This window comes from Coregonus clupeaformis, chromosome 7 (genome assembly GCF_020615455.1).
Source record: "Coregonus clupeaformis isolate EN_2021a chromosome 7, ASM2061545v1, whole genome shotgun sequence".
NCBI lineage: Eukaryota > Metazoa > Chordata > Actinopteri > Salmoniformes > Salmonidae > Coregonus > Coregonus clupeaformis.
In genome coordinates this window covers 19471523-19494935 of record NC_059198.1, presented here as the reverse complement: position 1 = coordinate 19494935, position 23413 = coordinate 19471523, and the positions used below count along the sequence as shown (strand labels likewise).

The window sequence follows — 23413 nt, the reverse complement described above, 5'->3', positions numbered from 1 at the left end:
AAAGGGAAATGGTCTGCAGCCCTAATGGCACCCTATTCCAGGGAAGTCAGGAACCAATATACACAATCAGTTAGGAAAGCAAAGGCTAGCTTTTTCAAACAGAAATTTGCATCCTGTAGCACTAACTCCAAAAAGTTTTGGGACACTGTAAAGTCCATGGAGAATAAGAGCACCTCCTCCCAACTGCCCACTGCACTGAGGCTAGGAAACACTGTCACCACCGATAAATCTACAATAATCTAGAATTTCAACAAGCATTTTGCTACGGCTGGCCATGCTTTCCACCTGGCTACCACTACCCCGGCCACCAGCTCTGCACCCTCCGCTGCAACTTGCCCACGCTGCTTGCACCCGCCCACCTGACTAGAATCACTACTCTCGGCGGGTCTGACCTAGAGTATGTGGACAACTACAAATACCTAGGTGTCTGGTTAGACTGTAAACTCTCCTTCCAGACTCGCATTAAGCATCTCAAATCAAAAGTTAGATCTAGAATCGGCTTCCTATTTCGCAACAAAGCCTCCTTCACTCATGCTGCCAAACATGCCCTCGTAAAACTGACTATCCTAACGATCCTTGACTTCGGCGATGTCATTTACAAAATAGCCTCCAACACTCTACTCAGCAAATTGGATGTAGTCTATCACAGTGCCATCCGTTTTGTCACCAAAGCCCCATATACTACCCACCATTGTGACCTGTACGCTCTTGTTGGCTGGCCCTCACTACATATTCGTCGCCAAACCCACTGGCTCCAGGTCATCTTTAAATCACTGCTAGGCAAATCCCCGTCTTATCTTAGCTCACTGGTCACCATAGCAACACCCACCTGTAGTCTGCGCTCCAGCAGGTATATCTCACTGGTCATCCCCAAAGCCAACACCTCCTTTGGCCGCCATTCCTTCCAGTTCTCTGCTGCCAATGACTGGAACGAACTGCAAAAATCTCTGAAGCTGGAGACTCTTATCTCCCTCACTAACTTTAAGCATCAGTTGTCAGAGCAGCTTACCGATCACTGCACCTGTACTCAGCCATTCTGAAATTAGCCCACCCAATTACCTCATCCCCATATTGTTATTTATTTTGCTAATTTGCACCCCAGTATCTCTATTTGCACATAATCTTTTGCACATCTATCATTCCAGTGTTAATACGAAATTGTAACTTTTTTGCACTATGGCCTATTTATTGCCTTCCCTCCATAACTTACTACATTCGCACACACTGTATATATATTTTTTCTGTTGTATTTTTGACTTTATGTTTTGTTTACCCCATATGTAACTCTGTGTTGTTGTTTTTATCGCACTGCTTTGCTTTATCTTGGCCAGGTCGCAGTTGTAAATGAGAACTTGTTCTCAACTGGCTTACCTGGTTAAATAAAGGTGAAATAAAAATAAAAAAATCCCTATGTAGTGCACTACTTTTGACCAGGGCCCATAGATCTCTGTTCAAAAGGCTCTGGTCAAAAGTAGTGCACTATAAAGGGTGCCTTTTGGGATACACCCATGACATGCAGAATCCATTAATATGCCTGGGACTCCTACTGATGCGTTTCAGCTATTAGTGCTTAGAGTTTTACGTTTTGACCCCAAACTGGGATTGGGCTTATCCGGAATTAGCCTGAACAAACTAGGAGCTAAGAGAAGAAAACAATATAATACAATACACAAGTTCCACTGTAGCCACAATCCAGACTGACAGTCATCCAGTCTTGAAGCAGCTTTTCACCCAGTTGGAGAGCGGAGCAGAACAGAACAGAACAGAGCAGAGTAGGGCAGAGTAGAGCAGAACAGGGCAGAGCAGAGTAGAACAGAGTAGAGCAGTACAGAGCAGAGTAGAGTAGAACAGAACAAAACAACAGAGCAGAGCAGAACAGAGTAGAGTAGAGCAGAACAAAACAGAGCAGAGCAGAGCAGAACAGAGTAGAGCAGAACAGAGCAGAGTAGAGCAGAACAAAACAGAGCAGAGCAGAACAGAGTAGAGCAGAACAGAGCAGAGTAGAGCAGAACAAAACAGAGCAGAACAGAGCAGAGTAGAGCAGAACAGAGTAGAGCAGAACAGAACATAGCAGAGCAGAACAGAGTAGAGCAGAACAGAGTAGAGCAGAACAGAGTAGAGCAGAACAGAGTAGAGCAGAACAGAACAGAGTAGAGCAGAACAGAGTAGAGCAGGCTTCCCTTAGCCACTGAAGTGATTTACAAGGCCCTGTGAAGGACTCCACCTGACTGCACTGTAACAAGAACCTGTGTTGCTTTTGTCTTTTATCTTCTCTCTCTCACTCCCTACTGCCGCCCTCTCTTTCCCTACACCCCCCCCACTTCCTTCTCTCCCGCCCTCTCTTTCCCTACTCCACCCCCCCTCGCTTCCTTCTCTCCCGCCCTCTCTTTCCCTACTCCACCCCCCGCTTCCTTCTCTCCCGCCCTCTCTTTCCCTACTCCACCCCCCGCTTCCTTCTCTCCCGCCCTCTCTTTCCCTACCCCCCGCTTCCTTCTCTCCCGCCCTCTCTTTCCCTACTCCACCCCCCCTCGCTTCCTTCTCTCCCGCCCTCTCTTTCCCTACTCCACCCCCCTCGCTTCCTTCTCTCCCGCCCTCTCTTTCCCTACTCCACCCCCCTCCCTTCCTTCTCTCCCGCCCTCTCTTTCCCTACTCCACCCCCCCTCGCTTCCTTCTCTCCCGCCCTCTCTTTCCCTACTCCACCCCCCTCGTTTCCTTCTCTCCCGCCCTCTCTTTCCCTACTCCACCCCCCCTCGTTTCCTTCTCTCCCGCTCTCTCTTTCTCTATTTCTATTTTTTCTCTCTCCGTCCCTGTCACTCCCTCCATCTCTTTCCCTACTCCACCCCCCCCCCTCTCTCTCTCTCTCTCTCACTCTCTCTCTCTCTCTTTCTCTCTCTGTCTCTCAGAGTCAGTCTGCTTGTGTTTGGCCTTGCCCCTCTCTGCCCTGACACAGACAGGAAGTTGCTAGGAGGGAGCTGCTATAAAGCAGGCTGAGATCATTATGACTGCACACCTGCTCAGAGCACAGTTACTCTTTAACTGCCGCGAGCACACACACACGCACTCACACACACACACACACACACACACACACGCACACATCCAGGCGCTGGTAAACCTCGACAGTGAGTGTGTTTGATCTCTCCCGCTCCTCTCCCCTCTTGCTCTCTGTTCATGGAAGAAGGGAGATGAATGGAGCAGAGGAGGTATAGATGAATGGGTAAAGTGGAGGAGGAGGGACTGGCCGGAGATGGGGTGAGGCAGATGGATGGAGCGACTTCAGGGTCTGTGTGTGTGTCACCCTGTGGGCAGGTCATGTCAGAGAGAGAGAGAGAGAGAGAGAGAGAGAGAGAGAGAGAGAGAGAGAGAGAGAGAGAGAGAGAGAGAGAGAGAGAGAGAGAGAGAGAGAGAGAGAGAGAGAGAGAGAGAGAGAGAGAGAGAGAGAGAGAGAGAGAGAGAGAGAGAGAGAGAGAGAGAGAGAGAGAGAGAGAGAGAGAGAGAGAGAGAGAGAGAGAGAGAGAGAGAGAGAGAGAGAGAGAGGGTGGAGTAGGGAAAGAGATGTTTGGGAGGAAAGATTTTCTGTCATTCCTGTTAGCAGGGCTGTGACGGTCACGGAATTTCGTCAGCCGGTGATTGTCAAGCAAATAACTGCCGGTCTCACGGTAATTGACCATTAATTAACATAAACACATTTAGCATCTCCTGGCTTCCACACAAGCCACTGATGCAGGCCCTTGGAACATCTACATTTAAAAAAGTCTAATACAGTGCCTTGCAAAAGTATTCATCCCCCTTGGCGTTTTTCCTATTTTGTTGCATTACAACCTGTAATTTAAATGGATTTTTATTTGGATTTCATATAATGGACATACACAAAATAGTCCAAATTGGTGAAGTGAAATGAAAAAAATTACTTGTTTCTAAAAAAATAAATAATGGAAAAGTGGTGCATGCATATGTATTCACCCCCTTTGCTATGAAGCCCCTAAATAAGATATGGTGCAACCAATTACCTTCAGAAGTCAAATAATTACTTAAATAAAGTCCACCTGTGTGCAATCTAAGTGTCACATGATCTGTCACATGATCTCAGTATATATACACCTGTTCTGAAAGGCCCCAGAGTCTGCAACACCACTAAGCAAAGGGCACCACCAAGCAAGCGGCACCATGAAGATCAGGGTTGGGTGATAAAAAAATATCAGAAACTTTGAACATTCCACAGAGCACCATTAAATCAATTATTAAAAAATGGAAAGAATATGGCACCACAACAAACCTGCCAAGAGAGGGCCGCCCACCAAAACTCACGGATCAGGCAAGGAGGGCATTAATCAGAGAGGCAACAAGGAGACCAAAGATAACCCTGAAGGAGCTGCAAAGCTCCACAGCGGAGATTGGAGTATCTGTCCATAGGAACACTTTAAGCCGTACACGCCACAGAGCTGGGCTTTACGGAAGAGTGGCCAGAAAAAAGCCATTGCTTAAAGACAAAAATAGGCAAACACGTTTGATGTTCGCCGAAATGCATGTGGGAGACTCCCCAAACATATGGAAGAAGGTACTCTGGTCAGATGAGACTAAAATTGAGCTTTTTGGCCATCAAGGAAAATGCTATGTCTGGCGCAAACCCAACACCTCTCATCACCCCGAGAACACCATCCCCACAGTGAAGCATGGTGGTGGCAGCATCATGCTGTGGGGATGTTTTTCATTGGAAGGGACTGGGAAACTGGTCAGAATTGAAGGAATGATGGATGGCGCAAATACAGGGAAATTCTTGAGGGAAACCTGTTTCAGACTTCCAGAGATTTGAGACTGGGACAGAGGTTCACCTTCCAGCAGGACAATGACCCTAAGCATACTGTTAAAGCAACACTCAAGTGGATTAAGGGGAAACATTTAAATGTCTTGGAATGGCCTAGTCAAAGCCCAGACCTCAATCCAATTAAGAGTCTGTGGTATGACTTAAAGATTGCTGTACACCAGCGGAACCCATCCAACTTGAAGGAGCTGGAGCAGTTTTGCCTTGAAGAATGGGCAAAACTCCCAGTGGCTAGTTGTGCCAAGCCTATAGAGACATACCCCAAGAGACTTGCAGCTGTAACTGCTGCAAAAGGTGTCTCTACAAAGTATTGACTTTGGGGGGGGTGAATAATTATGCACGCTCAAGTTTTGTGTTTTTTTGTCTTATTTCTTGTTTGTTTCACACAAAAAAAGTATATACATTGTGATGTCACGAGAGGCTGTGTCCTGGAGGGACGTTACATCCCCCTGAGATGGCTGCAAACCCAGACAGCTATGGCTCCATCTGCTGGTATGGTCGGGAACTCCAACCCTCTATGGCCAATCTTCCCGCGCAGCTGAAACCAATCAGGAGCTGATGAGCTGAAGGTTTGTTGAAGGGAAGAGACACGGTCTCCAAGCTGGGCTCTCTGGAGGACAAGAGTGCTGCACGTCCACTTCCATGAGGAATATAAGGATTTGGAGATACTTACCTTTGGGAAATACTCACCTTTGGGATATATGCACCTGTGGAAATACGTGTGGGACATTTGGAAGGACGTTTTGCTGGGTTGGCCACTAGCTGCAACGTGGAATATAGTAAGACTGGGGAAAAGTTATTTGAGCGAGGGAGAGTTATGATTTTGGATGTGGAAGAGACATCCCTGAACTGTTAACCCTGAAAGAGCCACCAGAGTACAGAATTGTGTTATACTTTCGTTAGTTTCCCAAGACCTTTAATAAAATCCTTGTTTTGGTTGAACCTGGTCTCCTTGCACTACTTGAGCAATCCCGCTGAAAGCTGTGTAGCCTCTCGTGACATCACAGATGGTGGAGAATACGGGCACGCTCAAGCGTTAATAGTGCATGTCAGAGGAGGATACCGAAGGTTTGATCACCCAGTTTTCCAAGTTGGCCGTAGGCTCCCGCCGACTGAAATGGAGGACATATTGAAAGCCCTTGTTGCTGGCCAGCAAGCCCAGATGCAAGCAAACGTGGCTCTCTTGGAGGAGCAAAAGAAAGCCAACCTTCTGAAGGCAGAGGAATTGCAGTTGCAGAGACAGAGGGTGGTCCAAAATACCCGCCCAATAAAGGCAAGTGACTTTATATCTAAGATGGGAGCTACCGATGACATTGAGGCATACCTGCATGCATTTGAGGCCACGGCCACTAGGGAAGCCTGGTCCAAGCAACAGTGGGTTGGTCTGTTAGCCCCCTTTCTAACCGGGAAGCGCTGAATGCTGTCCGGGACCTGGGCCCTGACCAGGTTACTGACTATGATGCCCTGAAGTCTGAGATCCTCAGCAGATATGGACTCACAAAGTTTGGTATGGCCCAGCGCTTTCACAGTTGGACCTTCCAACCAGACCAACCTCCTCGGGCGCAGATGCATGAACTTGTCCGAATCGCAAGGAAATGGCTGGATCCGCAGAGGAATACAGCAGCGGCGGTGGTGGAGGCCGTTGTGGTGGATCGTTACCTACGCGCCCTGCCTTATGAGGCAAAACGGTTCATCAGTCAACAGGCCTTGACCACGGCTGATCTGACCGTGGAAGCTGTGGAAAAGTACCAGGCCACAGCGGAGATGCTGAATGCTTCCCGAAAAGACCCCAGGAGTGCGGCCCCACCACAAATGGGGAAAACCCGTCCAAAGGACCCCAAGGTCTCGAACCCCGCCGCGTCAGGACTTATCCCGGCTCCAGGGGGAGCCAGAAACCAGGCGGGTCCAAGAAGAGTACACCAGGATGGGGAACCTCGACAGTGTTACCGGTGTGGGGAGATGGGACATATCTCCTGGCAGTGTGGGAAACCAGCCGATGAACCTATGCCCACTGCGGAGTCCTCCAGCTCAGCACCCACACATCGTTTTGCCTCGCTCTTGGGAGTCGTAGATGGCGGCCCAGATCGACCCCCCACCTGCCCGGTAACTGTGAATCACCATGATGTGGAGGCCTTACTGGATTCTGGTAGCCGGGCCACCCTGGTGCGTAAGGATTTGGTGGGCCCAACGTGTCTGACCCCGGGGAAAGTCCTCCCAGTTTCCTGTGTCCATGGGGACACCAGAGAATACCCCATTACTGAACTTACAATGACCAGCACACGGGGAACCATACACACGACGGCGGGGGTGGTTGATTCCCTCCCCGTCCCTGTCCTAATTGGACGAGACTGCCCAGCCTTTTACCCACTCTGGAGAGAGTCTCAGGAGAGGATAACCCGAGTACCTCGGAAACGGAGAGGCAAGACTCATCCTGGGAAGGCTCCGGTGCAATCCTCCGAGTTACTCACTCCCGCCCGGGCTCTGATAGGGATGGCAGGTGCCCAGACCGACACCGAGACTGGTCCGGATACGGGAGAAGAGAACGCAGCCCAGGAAAGTGCTCCGTTCTCCAGTGAAGAAGACGTCCCAGGCACCCAAGAGCTTCCCCCTCTCACAGGCCAGTATGGTACGGCTCAATTACAAGATCCTACTCTTGCAAATGCCTTAAGAAATGTGCAGGTATTAGAAGGTGTAGTGTTAGGTGATAAGACAACCCCTACTTACCCCCATTTCGCAGTAAACCGGGGGTTAGTATATCAGATAGTCAAGAAAAATGAGGAAGTGCATGAACAGCTCCTCGTGCCACAGCCCTATCGGGCCACAGTACTCAACCTAGCCCACACACACCCGCTAGGGGCCCACTTGGGGGTAGAGAAGACTAAGGAAAGAATCATGCAACGTTTCTTTTGGCCAGGAGTACACAAAGAGATAGAGAACTACTGCCGTAGTTGCCCTGAGTGTCAGCAGGTTGCGCCAAAGCCCACATATAGAAACCCGCTCATTCCCTTGCCCATTATCGAAACTCCTTTTGAGAGGATTGGATTAGACATAGTCGGGCCCTTACCGAAAAGTGCCAGGGGACATCAATACATTCTGGTCATTCTGGACTATGCGTCCCGGTACCCGGAGGCCATTCCGCTGAGGAAGGCTACATCCAGACAAATCGCCAAGGAGCTGTTCCGTCTCTCAACTAGTCTGGGAATCCCAAAAGAGATATTGACGGACCAAGGGACTCCATTCATGTCCAGGGTGATGAAAGAACTCTGTGCTTTACTGAAAATCAAACAGCTGAGAACCTCGGTCTACCACCCCCCAGACAGATGGCCTAGTCGAACGTTTTAACAAAACACTAAAATCCATGCTGCGGAAAGCGGTAGGGGAAGATGGGCGCAACTGGGATCAGCTGTTACCATACATATTATTTGCGGTGAGAGAGGTACCTCAGTCTTCTACTGGTTTTTCACCCTTTGAGCTCTTGCTTTCCTACAGACCCAGAGGACTGCTCGACATCGCCAAGGAGGCCTGGGAGGAGCAGCCATGCCAACAGCGGACACTGATCGACCATGTAGGGGCTATGAGGGAGAGAATGAAGGCCATCTATCCCATGATGCGGGAACACCTGGAGGCCAGTCAGCGGCAACAGCAAGCCTCCTACAACAGATCTGCTCAACCCAGGGAGTTTAAGCCGGGGGACAGAGTGCTGGTCCTGGTGCCAACCGTTGAGTGCAAATTCCTGGCAACCTGGCAAGGACCATATGAGGTCATTGAACGCATGGGAGAAGTAAACTACAAGGTGAGGCAACCAGATAAAAGGAAAACTGAGCAGATTTATCATGTTAACCTTTTAAAGAAGTGGCACGCCAGAGAGGCGCTGTTCAGCTCTCTACCCCCACAGAGACCCAGGAACCGGCGCGAGAAGAGGTTCAGCTGGGTCCAAATCTGTCCCCACATCAACGACAGATGGTCCTGGAACTCGTGGAGCAGAACCAGGATGTCTTCTCCTCCCTTCCCGGTCACACAGAGGTGGTCCAACATGAGATCCGCACCCTGCCTGGCCGAACGGTAAACCAGCGCCCGTACCGCGTGCCAGAGGCTCGTAAAGTGGTTATACAGAAGGAGGTAAGGAAGATGCGGGAGTTGGGAGTAATCGAAGAGTCCCACAGTGCCTGGGCAAGTCCCATCGTACTAGTTCCCAAGCCAGACGGTTCAGTACGATTTTGTAATGACTATCGAAAGTTGAATGAAGTGTCTGAATTTGATGCATACCCAATGCCTCGTGTCGATGATTTAATAGACTCCTTGGGGCATGCTCGTTTCCTAACCACTCTTGATCTCACAAAAGGCTACTGGCAGGTGCCCTTGACCCCGGCGTCTAAGGAGAAGACAGCCTTTGCCACCCCGGAGGGGCTCTACCAGTATACCCGACTTCCGTTTGGTCTCCACGGGGCACCTGCCACGTTCCAACGCCTGATGGATCGAGTCCTTGCGCCCCACAAGAGTACGCAGCGGCTTATTTGGATGATGTTGTTATACAAAGTCAGGATTGGGCCAGCCACCTACCCCGGGTACAAGCGGTGCTGGATTCGCTCAGGGAAGCAGGGCTCACGGCAAACCCGAAGAAGTGCAAGGTGGCCTTCAGTGAGACAAACTACCTGGGGTACACCATTGGGCGGGGGTTGGTCAAACCACAGGAAGCCAAACTGCGGGCCATACAGGACTGGCCGCAGCCCATCAACAAGAAGCAAGTAAGGTCATTTTTGGGCCTCGCTGGCTACTATAGACGCTTTATTGCAGATTTTGCTACCATAGCTGCACTGTTGACGGAGCTGACGACCAAACGCCACTCACGAATGGTGAAGTGGAACCCTGCGGCGGAGGCGGCTTTCCTCAACCTGAAGCGAGCACTCTGCTCCAGTCCGATCCTGGTGGCACCAGACTTCAAGAAGGAATTCATTGTCCAAGCGGATGCTTCGGAGGTGGGTCTGGGTGCTGTCCTCACCCAGGCACATGACGGTGAAGAACATCCCATTCTCTACCTAAGCAGAAAGTTACTTCCAAGAGAGAGAAGAACTATTCAACGGTGGAGAAAGAATGTCTGGCTGTAGTCTGGGCCCTGGAGTCCCTTCGGTTCTATCTCCTGGGCCGACGTTTCATGGTGGTATCTGATCACGCCCCTCTGCAGTGGATGGCCAAGAACAAGGAATCAAACAGTAGAGTAACCAGATGGTTTTTGAGCTTGCAACCGTTTAACTTTTCTGTTGTCCACAGGGCTGGCAAGCACCACGGCAATGCGGACGCCCTCTCCCGGCGTGATGCCTTCTTCGCTGCCTTTACCCCGACGAGGACGTCGGTCCCGAGGAGGGGGATGTGTGATGTCACGAGAGGCTGTGTCCTGGAGGGACGTTACATCCCCCTGAGATGGCTGCAAACCCAGACAGCTATGGCTCCATCTGCTGGTATGGTCGGGAACTCCAACCCTCTATGGCCAATCTTCCCGCGCAGCTGAAACCAATCAGGAGCTGATGAGCTGAAGGTTTGTTGAAGGGAAGAGACACGGTCTCCAAGCTGGGCTCTCTGGAGGACAAGAGTGCTGCACGTCCACTTCCATGAGGAATATAAGGATTTGGAGATACTTACCTTTGGGAAATACTCACCTTTGGGATATATGCACCTGTGGAAATACGTGTGGGACATTTGGAAGGACGTTTTGCTGGGTTGGCCACTAGCTGCAACGTGGAATATAGTAAGACTGGGGAAAAGTTATTTGAGCGAGGGAGAGTTATGATTTTGGATGTGGAAGAGACATCCCTGAACTGTTAACCCTGAAAGAGCCACCAGAGTACAGAATTGTGTTATACTTTCGTTAGTTTCCCAAGACCTTTAATAAAATCCTTGTTTTGGTTGAACCTGGTCTCCTTGCACTACTTGAGCAATCCCGCTGAAAGCTGTGTAGCCTCTCGTGACATCACAACATATATACATTATATATATTGTAGACTATAGTTTACTACAGAATTCTATATTAAGTACAGTGTGTGTGTGTGTGTGAGAGAGAGAGAGAGAGAGAGAGAGAGAGAGAGAGAGAGAGAGAGAGAGAGAGAGAGAGAGAGAGAGAGAGAGAGAGAGAGAGAGAGAGAGAGAGAGAGAGAGAGAGAGAGAGAGAGAGAGAGAGAGAGAGAGAGAGAGAGAGAGAGCGCGCGTGAATGATTTTCTGTCATTCATGTTAGTGTTTATCTTGTATCCTGTTGTAGTCTCCTGGTGTCTCTGGTTGCTGGCTGTCCACTCATTGTGCATTCAGTTGGCACCTCTCTCTTTAACACTCCCCTTCCTCTGGCCTCTCATTCATCACTGTGATGGAGGTGGGCTGCTGCATAGAACAAGCCAAGTGGTGTGTGTGTGTGTGTGTGCACGTGCGTGCTTTCGTGTGTGTACATGTGTGTGCCCGTCTGTGTATTTTGAAAAGATGTTATCTGTGTGCAAGTGTGTGACTTTGTGGCTGTGTGTTGGCACTTTGCTCTGAGACTTGGCAAGAGGAGTCTTACAGGGGCACAAAGCCTCTCGAGCTAAATCAAAAGCTGCACCCCCAGCTGTACAGCAGGGCCCTGAGGGTGGGTGGGTGTTATCTGTGAGACTCAGCCCTACAGCAGGGCAGGGTGACTGATGAGGCCACGCTCCATCGCCTCTGAATCAGCCAGGTGACCAAACGCCCCCATGACACCCCTCCCAAACACCCCACACCTGGCTGATCTGATCTAGAATCTGTGTTGATATACTAAGCCTGCATGTCTTCTATTAACCCAACATCCACTAACTCTGATCTCTAATCCGTGGTTCTGTGGTTCTCTTTCCAGTTACCGCAGGATGACCAGGTCCAACAGTGTGACCACGGCGGTCCAAGCCGACCTAGACGACCCTGACTACTGTCCCGTCGATGCCCCAGAGATGGTGATGCGCCACTCAGCCACCATGCCCCGCCAGCACTCCCGGGATGCCGCCACCTCCACCGTCTCCATCCAGGGCTCGGGGAACCACTACCACGCCCTGACCGTGGAGGAATACGGCGAGGTGGGTTTGGACCCATCCATCCTGCCCCCGCCAGACCCCTGGATGGACCAGGTAGAGGACCCCATGGAGGTGGTGGGGGGACGGGGGTTGATGTGTCCCAGGGACGGGAGGTGGTTCCTTAAGCTTCTCCAGGCCGAGATGGAGCGCATGGAGGGCTGGTGCCGACAGATGGAACTGGATGAGATGGATAACGAGCTACCGGAGGAGAGTGAGTGGGACAACACACGTGCACGTACATACAAAACAATATCAACCCAAGAACATTGAGCTAAATATGTGCAAACTGGTGCAAAAGCTATGCATTGGGGGGTGTTGATGATGATGATGTGAAGGTCATATAAGTTGTTTTCCCTCTCTTTGTATCTCTGCGTTTCTCCCTCCTTCCCTCTGTCTGGCTGTGTCCTCCAAATGCCCAAACAGACTGAAGGAAATTTTCTGAGTCCCAAAATGGCACCCTATTCCCCAGATAGGGCTCGATAGGGCTCTGGTCAAAAGTAGTACACTACATAGGAAATGTTGTGCCATTTGAGACACGGCCATGGCATTCATAGCAGCGAGCCACAATGCCTGCTTGTTGCCTGCTATCTCCTCTGCAGACATAGTCATCAATAGGGAGCTAGCTGCTGGACGGGTCCGGCCACACATCTGTCCTGTAGATAAACAGTATAGTGACCTCTCACAGCAACGCTCAATGGGGGTTTTCATGCTCAAACTCACTTAATAAGCTCCTCAAGCCTGCTGCCAGCTCCATAGCACCACACTAACAGTGCTACACTGACACTGTCTGTATCCCAAATGGCATCCTATTCCCTTTATAGGCCCTATTGGGCTCTGGTCAAAAGTAATGCACTAAATAGGGATTAGGGTGTCATTTGGGACACATAGCCCAATGTGGTAGACTTCGTACGGATAGAATACTGCTCCTTAGATTTGTCCCTAGTGACATAACTGATTTCTTCCTTTAATGCTAATGCATTATTTCCGATGGAGAGAACACAGGATAAAGTACGTGAGGGTGACTGTCTGCTGGGCAGCCCTTGACTAGTGATTCTGCAGTATATTTGCCCCCTGTTAAGTCGAGGTCGTGTATTGAGACGTGAGGCTGGTTTCGACATCCACAACTCATATGTCATGGTGGGAAGTTTGTTTATTTGGTGTGCAGGATAAACATTCCCCTTCTCATCAAAATTCACAGTTTAGGTTCCCAGTTCCCACTCTTCACATATTTAAAGCCTTGCACTCATCAAAGGCAAAGTCTGTGTGTGTGTGTTTCCACAGTACTAGGGAAGATCCGCAGTGCAATAGGCAGCGCCCAGCTGCTTATGTCTCAGAAGTTCCAGCAGTTTCGGGAGCTGTGTAAGGAGAATCAGGTATGTAAAACACACACATTCACACACACACTGCAGTATTAGTCTACTGTGTCAGCAGGCCCCTCAGAGCCAACTGTCACATAATGCGATGATCTATACAAGCTTAGAATTTACACTCAGTGTCAGACCAAACACCGCTATGCATGCAAATTCTAGCTGAATAGGATTCTAGTCTATCACCACTCACCACTCAAAGCATAATAACTTTGAAGTGTGGAGGGACAAGGTGAAATAGTCCCAGACTAGTATGGTGATGACATACTGATAGGATAATGGGAATGGTTCCAAGTCCAACACTGTCCTGTGCAAAGCCATATGTTTAGAGAGTTCAGACAAGTTTTAGAATGGATGCCATGTCAGCGCCTTTGACCATTCCATTTATTCATTCATAAGTATTTGGAAATCTTGTTTTTATTCTATACAATCAGTTACATAGCATTGTTTAAAAATCTGAAAATTCTGTGAAGTGCTGATGGTCAATGGATCGTTCTTGAATTGCAATGGCATTTGGGCATAGCATTTTGGAAATCAATTCTTGATATTTATTTATTTATATGGATTTGGGTGCATCTTCCCATTCTAAATCAACTAATATGGTAGCTTAATGACTTTAAATAATTTGTATCATTATGATAACATTGTGTCACAAGTAGGAATAGTAACACCAATGATGGTTACACCAATGATACATTGTAGGTAAATGTAGAAATTTTCTGAAATGGATGCCACAAATGCTCATATCTAAGGTCATCAATCATTTAAAGGTGCAGAGGTGTGTGGTATGCCAGTGGTGTTCAGGTGTTTCGGCCGCACCCACTAATGGGCCACACCTTATCTTAATGAGTGCTTTTTTCCTTTGAAATGGTGTCTGTTTGAATAGACTAAAATAAATATATTTGCATGTGTAAAAAAACATGGAATGCTAGCTCGATTAAGGCAGCCCCCCGCACCTCTTTGATTCAGAGGGGTTGGATTAAATGCGGAAGACACATTTCAGTTGAATGCATTCAGTTGTACAACTGACTAGGTATCCCCCTTTCCTTTCCCTTTCCCATCCTGGTGGTGCAGTAGACTAATACAATGGATAGAGAACCGAAGATCATAAGTTCAAATCTCACTGATGCCATGTCACAATAAATAAAATGCATTCACATGACTAATTAACTAAGGAAATGAATTTCCATGTGTTCTAACAGTGCTTGGAGTTCAAAAAAGTTAACCCAAAATAAGCTATCTGTGTTATTAAAAGTCTTATTGAAACATTCAGTAAAGGTTTTAAGGAAGTTATTCTAAAACCTCCAAATAACCTATAATTTCAGTTCTAAGAGCGTTAATTAAACCTCACAGGAAAACGTTCAAGGAAGCAGAGTTAAACGTTCTCAGAACCTCCCTGCAACCTAAAAATAAACGTTCCCAGAACAGACAAAATGTTTAAAAAACATTTTCAGTTTCACCAGTCAGGAAACTTACAGTATGGCTTTGTTCCCACAACCAATGTCAAACCAAAAACTTCCAAGGAACCAAATGTGCTAGCTGGGTAGCTGTTATTGGCAGAGAGGTTTGGAACTCTCTTTTTTATTGGTCTATTTACCGCCTGGTGATGTCACTAGGCAGGCCAAAACGCCATCCCACCAAAACAGGCACTAAAATGGCAATATCATAATTTTCACAATTTCATTGTATTATTCCAACCTCATAGTGTGGAAATATATATGCAACATGGGAAAATCACATTTGTGACTGCACTGGGCCTTTAAAATAATTTTCTAAAGTGATTTGATTAATCATTTTCCTCACAATGTTAGTTCCCTACATTTACATTCTACATCCCCAAAACATGTCACTATACTCTACACATCACTACTGGGACAAGCCAATTTGCTTACCCTAAGTACTTTAAACAATGCATAAACAAAAGTTTTGCAGTATAAATTACGTACTTGCATTATGTTTTATCATTGATAAACAGTTCAATATAAACCAAAACATGTTGTGTAACTGTAATTAATTTTAGTATTTTTCATAGTTACAAAGGCGAGGGACGCAAATGCCCGCGCAATTCAATGACGACCCGAATATGAGGAGCCAACATGGCTGCCATAGAATTATGTAGTGCCATGTAAATGCAAGAACCTCAGTGTCCAAACTCTAAACTCTATACTCAAACTCTGTGTGTGTACCAGAACCCCAATGCCCACCCGAGGCCCAGTTCCCAGGACCTAGCAGGCTTCTGGGACATGCTGCAGCTGTCCATCGAGAACATCAGCCTGAAGTTTGATGAGCTGCACCAACTCAAAGCCAACAACTGGAGACCCCTGGACCCCCCAGAAATAAAGGTACCACTCAATGTAGTGGACCCTATAGACCAGATCCACCTTAAAGGGATAGTTCACCCAAATTACTAAATGGCATATTGGTTATACTGTAAGCAATCTATGAATAACATGCAACAGCAATCCATGCTTTGGTTTTGTTCATCTGGCCACTGTCTCCAAATGCTAACTTTTTAGCATTTTTGTCCACCAATACAGTGCATTCGGAAAGTATTCAGACCCCTTGACTTTTTCCACATTTTGTTACGTTACATCCTTATTCTAAAATTGATTAAATTGTTTTTTTATAATACCCCATAATGACAAAGCAAACATGTATAATAAAAACTAAAACTAAAATATGACATTTACATAAGTATTCAGACCCTTTACTCAGTACGTTGTTGGGGAGTTTCTCCCATTCCTCTCTGCAGATCCTCTCAAGCTCTGTCAGGTTGGATGGGGAGCGTCGCTGCACACCTATTTTCATGTCTCTCCAGAGATGTTCGATCGGGTTAAAGTCTGGGCTCTGGCTGTGGCACTCAAGAACATTCAGAGACTTGTACCGAAGCCACTCCTGCGTTGTCTTGGCTGTGTGCTTAGGGTCGTTGTCCTGTTGGAAGGTGAACTTTCGTCCCAGTCTGAGGTCCTGAGCTCTCTGGAGCAGGTTTTCATCAAGGATCTCTCTGTACTTTGCTCCGTTCATCTTTCCCTCTATCCTGACTAGTCTCCCAGTCCCTGCCGCTGAAGAACATCCCCACAGCATGATGCCGCCACCACCATGCTTCACCGTAGGGATGGTGCCAGGTTTCCTCCAGATGTGACGCTTGGCATTCAGGCCAAAGAGTTCAATCTTGGTCTCATCAGACCAGAGAATCTTGTTTCTCGTGGTCTGAGAGTCTTTTAGGTGCCTTTAGGCAAACTCCAAGTGGACTGTCATGTGCCGTTTACTGAGGTGTGGCTTCCGTCTGGCCACTCTACCATAAAGGCCTGATTGGTGGACTGCTGCAAAGATGGTTGTCCTTCTGGAAGGTTCTCCCATCTCCACAGAGGAACTCTGTAGCTCTGTCAGAGTGACCATCAGGTTCTTGGTCACCTCCCAGATCAAAGCCCTTCTCCCTCGATTGCTCAGTTTGGCCGGGCGGCCAGCTCTAGGAAGAATCTTGGTGGTTCCAAACTTCTTCCATTTAAGTATGATGGAGGCAGCTGTGTTCTTGGGGACCTTCAATGCTGCAGACATTTGTTGGTACCCTTCCCCAGATCTGTGCCTCGACACAAACCTGTCTCGGAGCGCTACAGACAATTCCTTCGACCACTCAATGTAGTGGCTTGTTTTTTGCTCTGACATGCACTGTCAGCTGTGGGACCTTATATAGACAGGTGTGTGCCTTTCCAAATCATGTCCAATCAATTTAATTTACCACAGGTGGACTCCAATCAAATTGTAGAAACATCTCAAGGATGATCAATGGAAACAGGATGCACCTGAGCTCAATTTCGAGTCTCATAGCAAAGGGTCTGAATACTTATGTAAATAAGGTATTTCTGTTTTTTATTTGTAATAAATGTGCAAACATTTCTAAAAACCTGTTGGTCCTCTGTAGCTCAATTGGTAGAGCATGGCGCTTGTAACGCCAAGGTAATGGGTTCGATCCCCGGGACCACCCATACGTAAAAATGTATGCGCACATGACTGTAAGTCACTTTGGATAAAAGCGTCTGCTAAATGGCATATAATATTATATTATTATTTTCGCTTTGTCATTATGGGGTATTGTGTGTAGATCGATGAGGGAAAAAAATAATTTAATCCATTTTAGAATAAGGCTGTAACATAACAAAATTTGGAAAAGGGGAAGGGGTCTGAAAAATGTATGCATTCACTAAACTGTAAGTCGCTCTGGATAAGAGCGTCTGCTAAATGACTAAAATGTAAAATGTAAAAAAAATATCTGAATACTTTCTGAATGCACTGTATGTCATTTTGTAAATTGGGTGAACTATCCCTTTAAAGCGTGGAAGTAATACAATACAATGAAAATAAAATAAAATTGGTCCTGCATGCTTCTACTTTCACTGTTGTTGAAATATGTTTCAAGCTTTTAAATGTCCACAGTTACTGTAGATTTTGGTTCAATGTAGCATGAGGGTGTTGTAATGCATGTCATTTTATTGTTGTGATGTTGTGCGATAGCCTGCCTGACGTGACTGCCTATCTGTTGTTTTTTGGTTTGTTTTGTCATTGTTTTGTTGTTGACAGTGAGCTGGGTTTTGAGAAGTCACTCTACCTGCCATGCACCTTGGGGCCTAGCTGACCTCGCAGGCTGCTCTTACCCCACGCACATGGCCGCCAAACCTACAGCCGTGCACTCTCACAAAATGGCCGGCACCACCACCAACCATAACCTCACTCACGTGAACCCTGTTGCATGCTCTCACACCATGCGAACTCCAACAAACTGCTGATGTCATGTCAGTCATGCACTCTCTAACCCCACACAAAATGGCTGCCGTTGTGCCCCTACTGCCAGAGGCAGAGGATGGCCTGTAACTGTAGTTGTTTGTCCTCCCCCATCCATCCAGGAGAGAAGGTTCGCCCCTCCAGTGCCAAAGAAGCCCCACAAGGGCCGCCCTCCCCTGGCCAGGGACCGTTCTCTGGAGAGCTCCGAGAGACAGCGGTTGGAGGCTCGCAAACGCCTGCTGGCCGCCAAGCGGGCCCTCTCGGTCCGACAGAGCTCGGTCACCGAGAGCGCAGCAGACAGTATCGAGATCTACATCCCAGAGGCCCAGACCAGATTATGAGACACACACAGACATAGACACACACACACACAGCCAGAGACACGCACACACACATACACACACAAACACACACACCTACAAAGGCGCACACACAAACACACACACACACCGAGTGACACTGTCAAGACACTCATCTGCAATGAATGGCGAGGGTAGGGTGCTTGTAATATAATCACATGTTTATTGACTTCCACAAAAACGGTCACAGCAGCAGGTGGAGTGAGAATACTGTATATTTATTAACTTTTCCTCTTCTCTCCATTTGAACCTCTCCTTGAACTTTCAGCTTTTCATGTAGCTCCCCCCACTCCTTACTCCCAAAGATGTTTCTTCTTGTGATGCCAATTCTTCTTACCGATGTTCCACCAACCAAAAGGCCTGTTGTCACCCAAACAGGTATACCAGTACCACAGTATTGATGCATAATGTATAATGTTTCTGATTCATTTGAATAGAAGGTGGGTTAGGGAGGGAGGGGATGTGTACTAGTGGGTATAGACCGAGCACTGTCAGGGCACACTAGGTAATCCTGTTGGGTGTCAGACACCCTGAGACAGTGGCTTGTGTCCCACATGACACCCTATTCCTTAAATAGTCCACTACTTTTGTGCACTACCTGGTCAAAAGTAGTGCACCACATAGAAAAAAGCCAGCCTCTCTCCTCTGGTGACCCTGGGTGAGGCTGCTATTTTGACTCACAACACAATGACAGCAGACTATAGAGAAACCCAGTCTCTCTCCCCTGTTGGATGCTACCGTCACAGGATTTATAACACACACACACACATACACACATGTGCAAGCACACGCACACACACATACCTGTTCTCGAGAGAGGTAATTGACCTAAACCTGTTTGAGTAGTTAGGAGAGAACACCTGAGACATATCTAAGACCTTCTGGAGACAGTACAATACATCAATACATCTATGTAGCAGCAACCATTGCAACTGTCAGTTTTAAATTCATTTAGGAGTCAATTCAATGTAAGTTGAATTTTCACTTAGTCATACATTGATGTCAATGGGAGACTAAGTACAAATGTCACTTAAGTATAACTTAGCATTCGCCTCTTATTATTGAAATCTAGGCAACAGCAGATCTATATCTCTTGGCTTTGAAATCACACACAACGGCATTTTAGTCAAAGAAACCATTATTGGTTTTGATACAATGATTTTAGTCCAACACCTAGATGTTCTATTGGAGCCACCTACTTTTATTAAACATTGTTTTGTTATTGTATTTAAAACCGCAAAGCCGAGAGACTTTGTGCAGTAGCTGAATCAACAGAGTCGGAAGGTGTTCAACGTAGACAATAATATCAATGTGCAAAAATGACTTTCAATTGTAAAATCCAAACCTTTTATAAAATGGGATTTGGGTAAAAGGAGTAGTGTAGTGATTCATAGTATTTACCAATAACCAATACAGGTCTTTGTAGAGTAACCCCAAAAAATAACTAAAAACAAGAAAGCCGGTGTGTGTCGGACAATGACACTATTCTTCCTGTTTTTCCAAATGCGGTCTGTCCAGTTGCAGGAACAGTGGCTTGATTCTGCTGCACTCTATGTCTGATCTTTATGGGTTATAGGTCACAGGGTGTCACGTCAATCTGTCTACCCCCAGATGTGGTAGGATTCTGGGGTCGACAGCGCTAATCCTGCCTGGCAGTCAGGAATGGAGTTAGGTGGGCACATGACAAGCTCTCAGAGAGAGGTCAGTGCTGCGAAAGCAGGGTCTGCCAGAATAAAAGTGGTGATTTAGTGTGTGTGTATGTGTATGTGAGTATGTGTGTGCATGCGCACGTATGTATGTTCACGAGCCTGTGCGTGTGTGTGTGTGCCCGTGCGTGTGTGTCTGTGAGAGCAGGTGTATGTGTGTATCAAGTGTGTATGGGAGTATACGGGGTTAAAGTGTTATTTCTGAAATGCTTCCTATTTTTCAAGGTCCAAACAGGCCTTTCTTTTCACTATGTACAGAATGCATCCCAAATGGCACCCTATTCCCTATATAATGCCTTACTTTTGACCAGGGCTCAAAGGGCTCTGGTCAAAAGTAGTGCACTATGTAGGGAATAGGGTACCATTTGGGACGTAACCTGTGAATAACGTAGCAGAATCGACATACTGTTAGTACTTTCCTAAACAAACTATCATTTTCAACGGAGCGATATATGCCTGTACAGACATTAACTGAAGAACATATTGCTACATTATATACGCATGCTGACAGGAGCTAATTGATATGTTGTCATTTCATTCTTGTAGTTTTTTACTTATTTTATTCTGTTTATCATATTGTGCTGAGAATATAATTTATCCTTAAGAAAAAAATCACCTAATACTGATGTTCCTTTACTTTAAGGCACCCTTTATAAAGGATACCTTAATGTAGTGTTTCCGTTGTTGTACATTACATTGTATTTTGTTATTCTATAAAAAAGGGACAGTGGGAATTATTTTCTTCTTACATCAATGTACCATCTCAGCATCCAAGCTGACATGCAACCATTTTAAAGTAATATGAAAATAATAGTGTTTTAAGGTTAATGGTGTTTTATATCCACTATTTATGTATTAGTCCTCAGAAAAATATTATTACTGTTTGTTATTAATATTATTATTATGCACTGACAAGGCCCTTATGCTGTGTTTATCGATTATTATGATTATTATCTTTTTTGCTCTTTGACATGAAAGACCTTTTATTCTGTTTCAGTAATCAGCCTTAATTTATAATGTGATAGTCGAGCACAAATCAGCCTCAGGGGAAGAAAAATACCAAGTGTGTGTGTGTGTGTGTGTGTGTGTGTGTGTGTGTGTGTGTGTGTGTGTGTGTGTGTGTGTGCATAACCAAGGAAAAGGCTTTGTCTCATACTGTAAATAACCCAGTCAACAGGTGTGCGTCCCAAATGGCACCCTATTCCCTATATAGTGCACTACCTTTGACCAGAGCCTTATTGGCCCTGGTCAAAAGTAATGCACTTTATAGGGAATAGGGTGCCATTGGGGATGCATCCCTGAACATTACAGAAGGTCTGTGGTTTAATGGTTTAGATCAACTTCTCATGATTGATTCCTTTGTCAAAAGACATTGTTACGTCTTCTCTGCAACTCCAATCAGTTTGCATTTTCTTTATATGAAGTCAGCTACTCGTATGGGTGAGACAATCTTGAACACATTTGCTTACACAGGCTGTGGTCTTGGTTATAGACTTTTAAGGTTTGTGGGTGTTAAGCTATATTGTGCTATTATGTGGTCCTCTGTAGCTCAATTGGTAGAGCATGGTGCTTGTAACGCCAGGGTAGTGGGTTCGATCCCCGGGACCACCCATACGTAAAAATGTATGCACACATGACTGTAAGTCGCTTTGGTTAAAAGCGTCTGCTAAATGGCATATTATTATTATATTGAAACTGGTTTGACAGTTAGCATTTTGTGAAATTGGGTAACTGTTATTAACACAAGGACAAATCCCTGCTATCCACATATATGAGAAACATGTTCATGACTGAAGTTTAGAGAGAAAAGTCCAATTTGATTGTGATGATATTTGTATTTTTAGTAAACATTTATTTTAGAGAGAATATTCAAAAGGTAACAATAGTTACATACCTTTTTGCCCATTAGGTTTTAAGGTAATTTAATATGAATTGTGATGCTCTTTATATTTTTATTTCACCTTTTTATTATAATTAATTCAAATGTCAGTCAAATTATGAAGTTATTTATGGTTATTATAGTAACATATCAAAACCCTGACATTGCAGGGTGATTACAGGAAGTGGTAAAGAATGTTGGATTGTGGGAAATTGCCAAACTAAAGACTTTTCAACCAATCCTGGTGGATGCTTGTAATGTAGTCCATGTATAAGCATAAAACCATTCAAATTAAGATTTGTAAATAAATGAATGTTTCCCTATGTAAATGTAAAAACTATCAAAAACATATTAGGCAGATATACATTTTGTAATTAATGTTATTACACTGTTGATGTTAAGGCACGGGTACGGAAATAGATCACCATTAAAAACCTTGCCATTATCATATGCTAACCTAGTTGTGTTTATTGAAATGCACGCCGCACGTTTTCACTTATAACATAATAAGACAGATTTAAATCGTTAGAAAGACTGTCATTCTCCTCATGCAGAGGTGGGCCCTATAACTACATAGTTGTGTGGCCTTGAATTTGCCTCGTCACTCCTACTGCACATGGAGGCTTAGTCCCGAATGGCAACATATTATCTTTATAGTGCACTACTTTTGACCCTGGCCGATAGGGAATAGGGTGTCATTTGGGATGCACCCAGTGTATGGTGATTTTGTCACTCACACATCAATCAAGCTCAGATTCACAGGCTGACCTCAGTTTCCAGAGCCAAGAGAGGTGCCAGGGATTTCACCCTCCTCCTCAGCCCTGGGTTTCTCCATCAGGGTCATATTTACTAGTGCACACCGTAGCAAAACATTTTGCAAAGGAAATCCGAAAATCTGTATTCTGATTGGACAAGTTCAGGGAGTACCTCTCCTTTTCAAAACATTGTCTCCCTACTGAACATGACCCAGGTCTCCACCTCCACAGCAGCACTATCTAGCCTCTGTTGCTGGAGGTCTGTGATGACCCTGATTAGTGACGTGCACCATGGTGGGAGGTATCAGACCACCGCTGTCGGTATGTCACTGCTGATCTGTCATGCAGCTGGGATGCAGTGGTAAAGGTGAATTAAAGGTCAAATTCTATACAGTACATACGCCTGAGATCACCAATTACATTTTACATTTTTGTCATTTAGCAGACGCTCTTATCCAGAGCGACTTACAAATTGGTGCATTCACCTTATGATAGCCAGTGGGACAACCACTTTACAATGTATTTATTTTTTTGGGGTGGGGTAAGGGGGGGTAGAAGGATTACTTTATCCTATCCCAGGTATTCCAATGATATACAATCAGAATTATTCAGAACAAAGGACAATATTCGGACAATTGACCTCTGTTTTTATACTCAGTTTTCCTATTGTAGTAAAGAAATACT

At 46.1% G+C, this 23413-nt stretch overlaps 1 protein-coding gene across 3 annotated transcripts in view; it reads left to right on the top strand.

The window, feature by feature from the left end:
• The window catches only part of dlgap1b (discs, large (Drosophila) homolog-associated protein 1b), a 287295-nt gene extending 266892 nt beyond the window's left edge, over window positions 1–20403 (top strand). For 2 of the 3 annotated variants that reach the window (XM_041881102.2, XM_041881100.2), the window contains exons 10-13: window positions 11674–12095; window positions 13166–13257; window positions 15441–15593; window positions 18153–20403. In XM_041881102.2, the coding sequence (XP_041737036.2) occupies window positions 11674–12095; window positions 13166–13257; window positions 15441–15593; window positions 18153–18371 (886 nt within the window). In that variant the 3' untranslated portion in view covers window positions 18372–20403. The other variant, XM_041881103.2, reaches the window with a different exon arrangement.
• Window positions 20404–23413: the final 3010 nt, after the last annotated feature.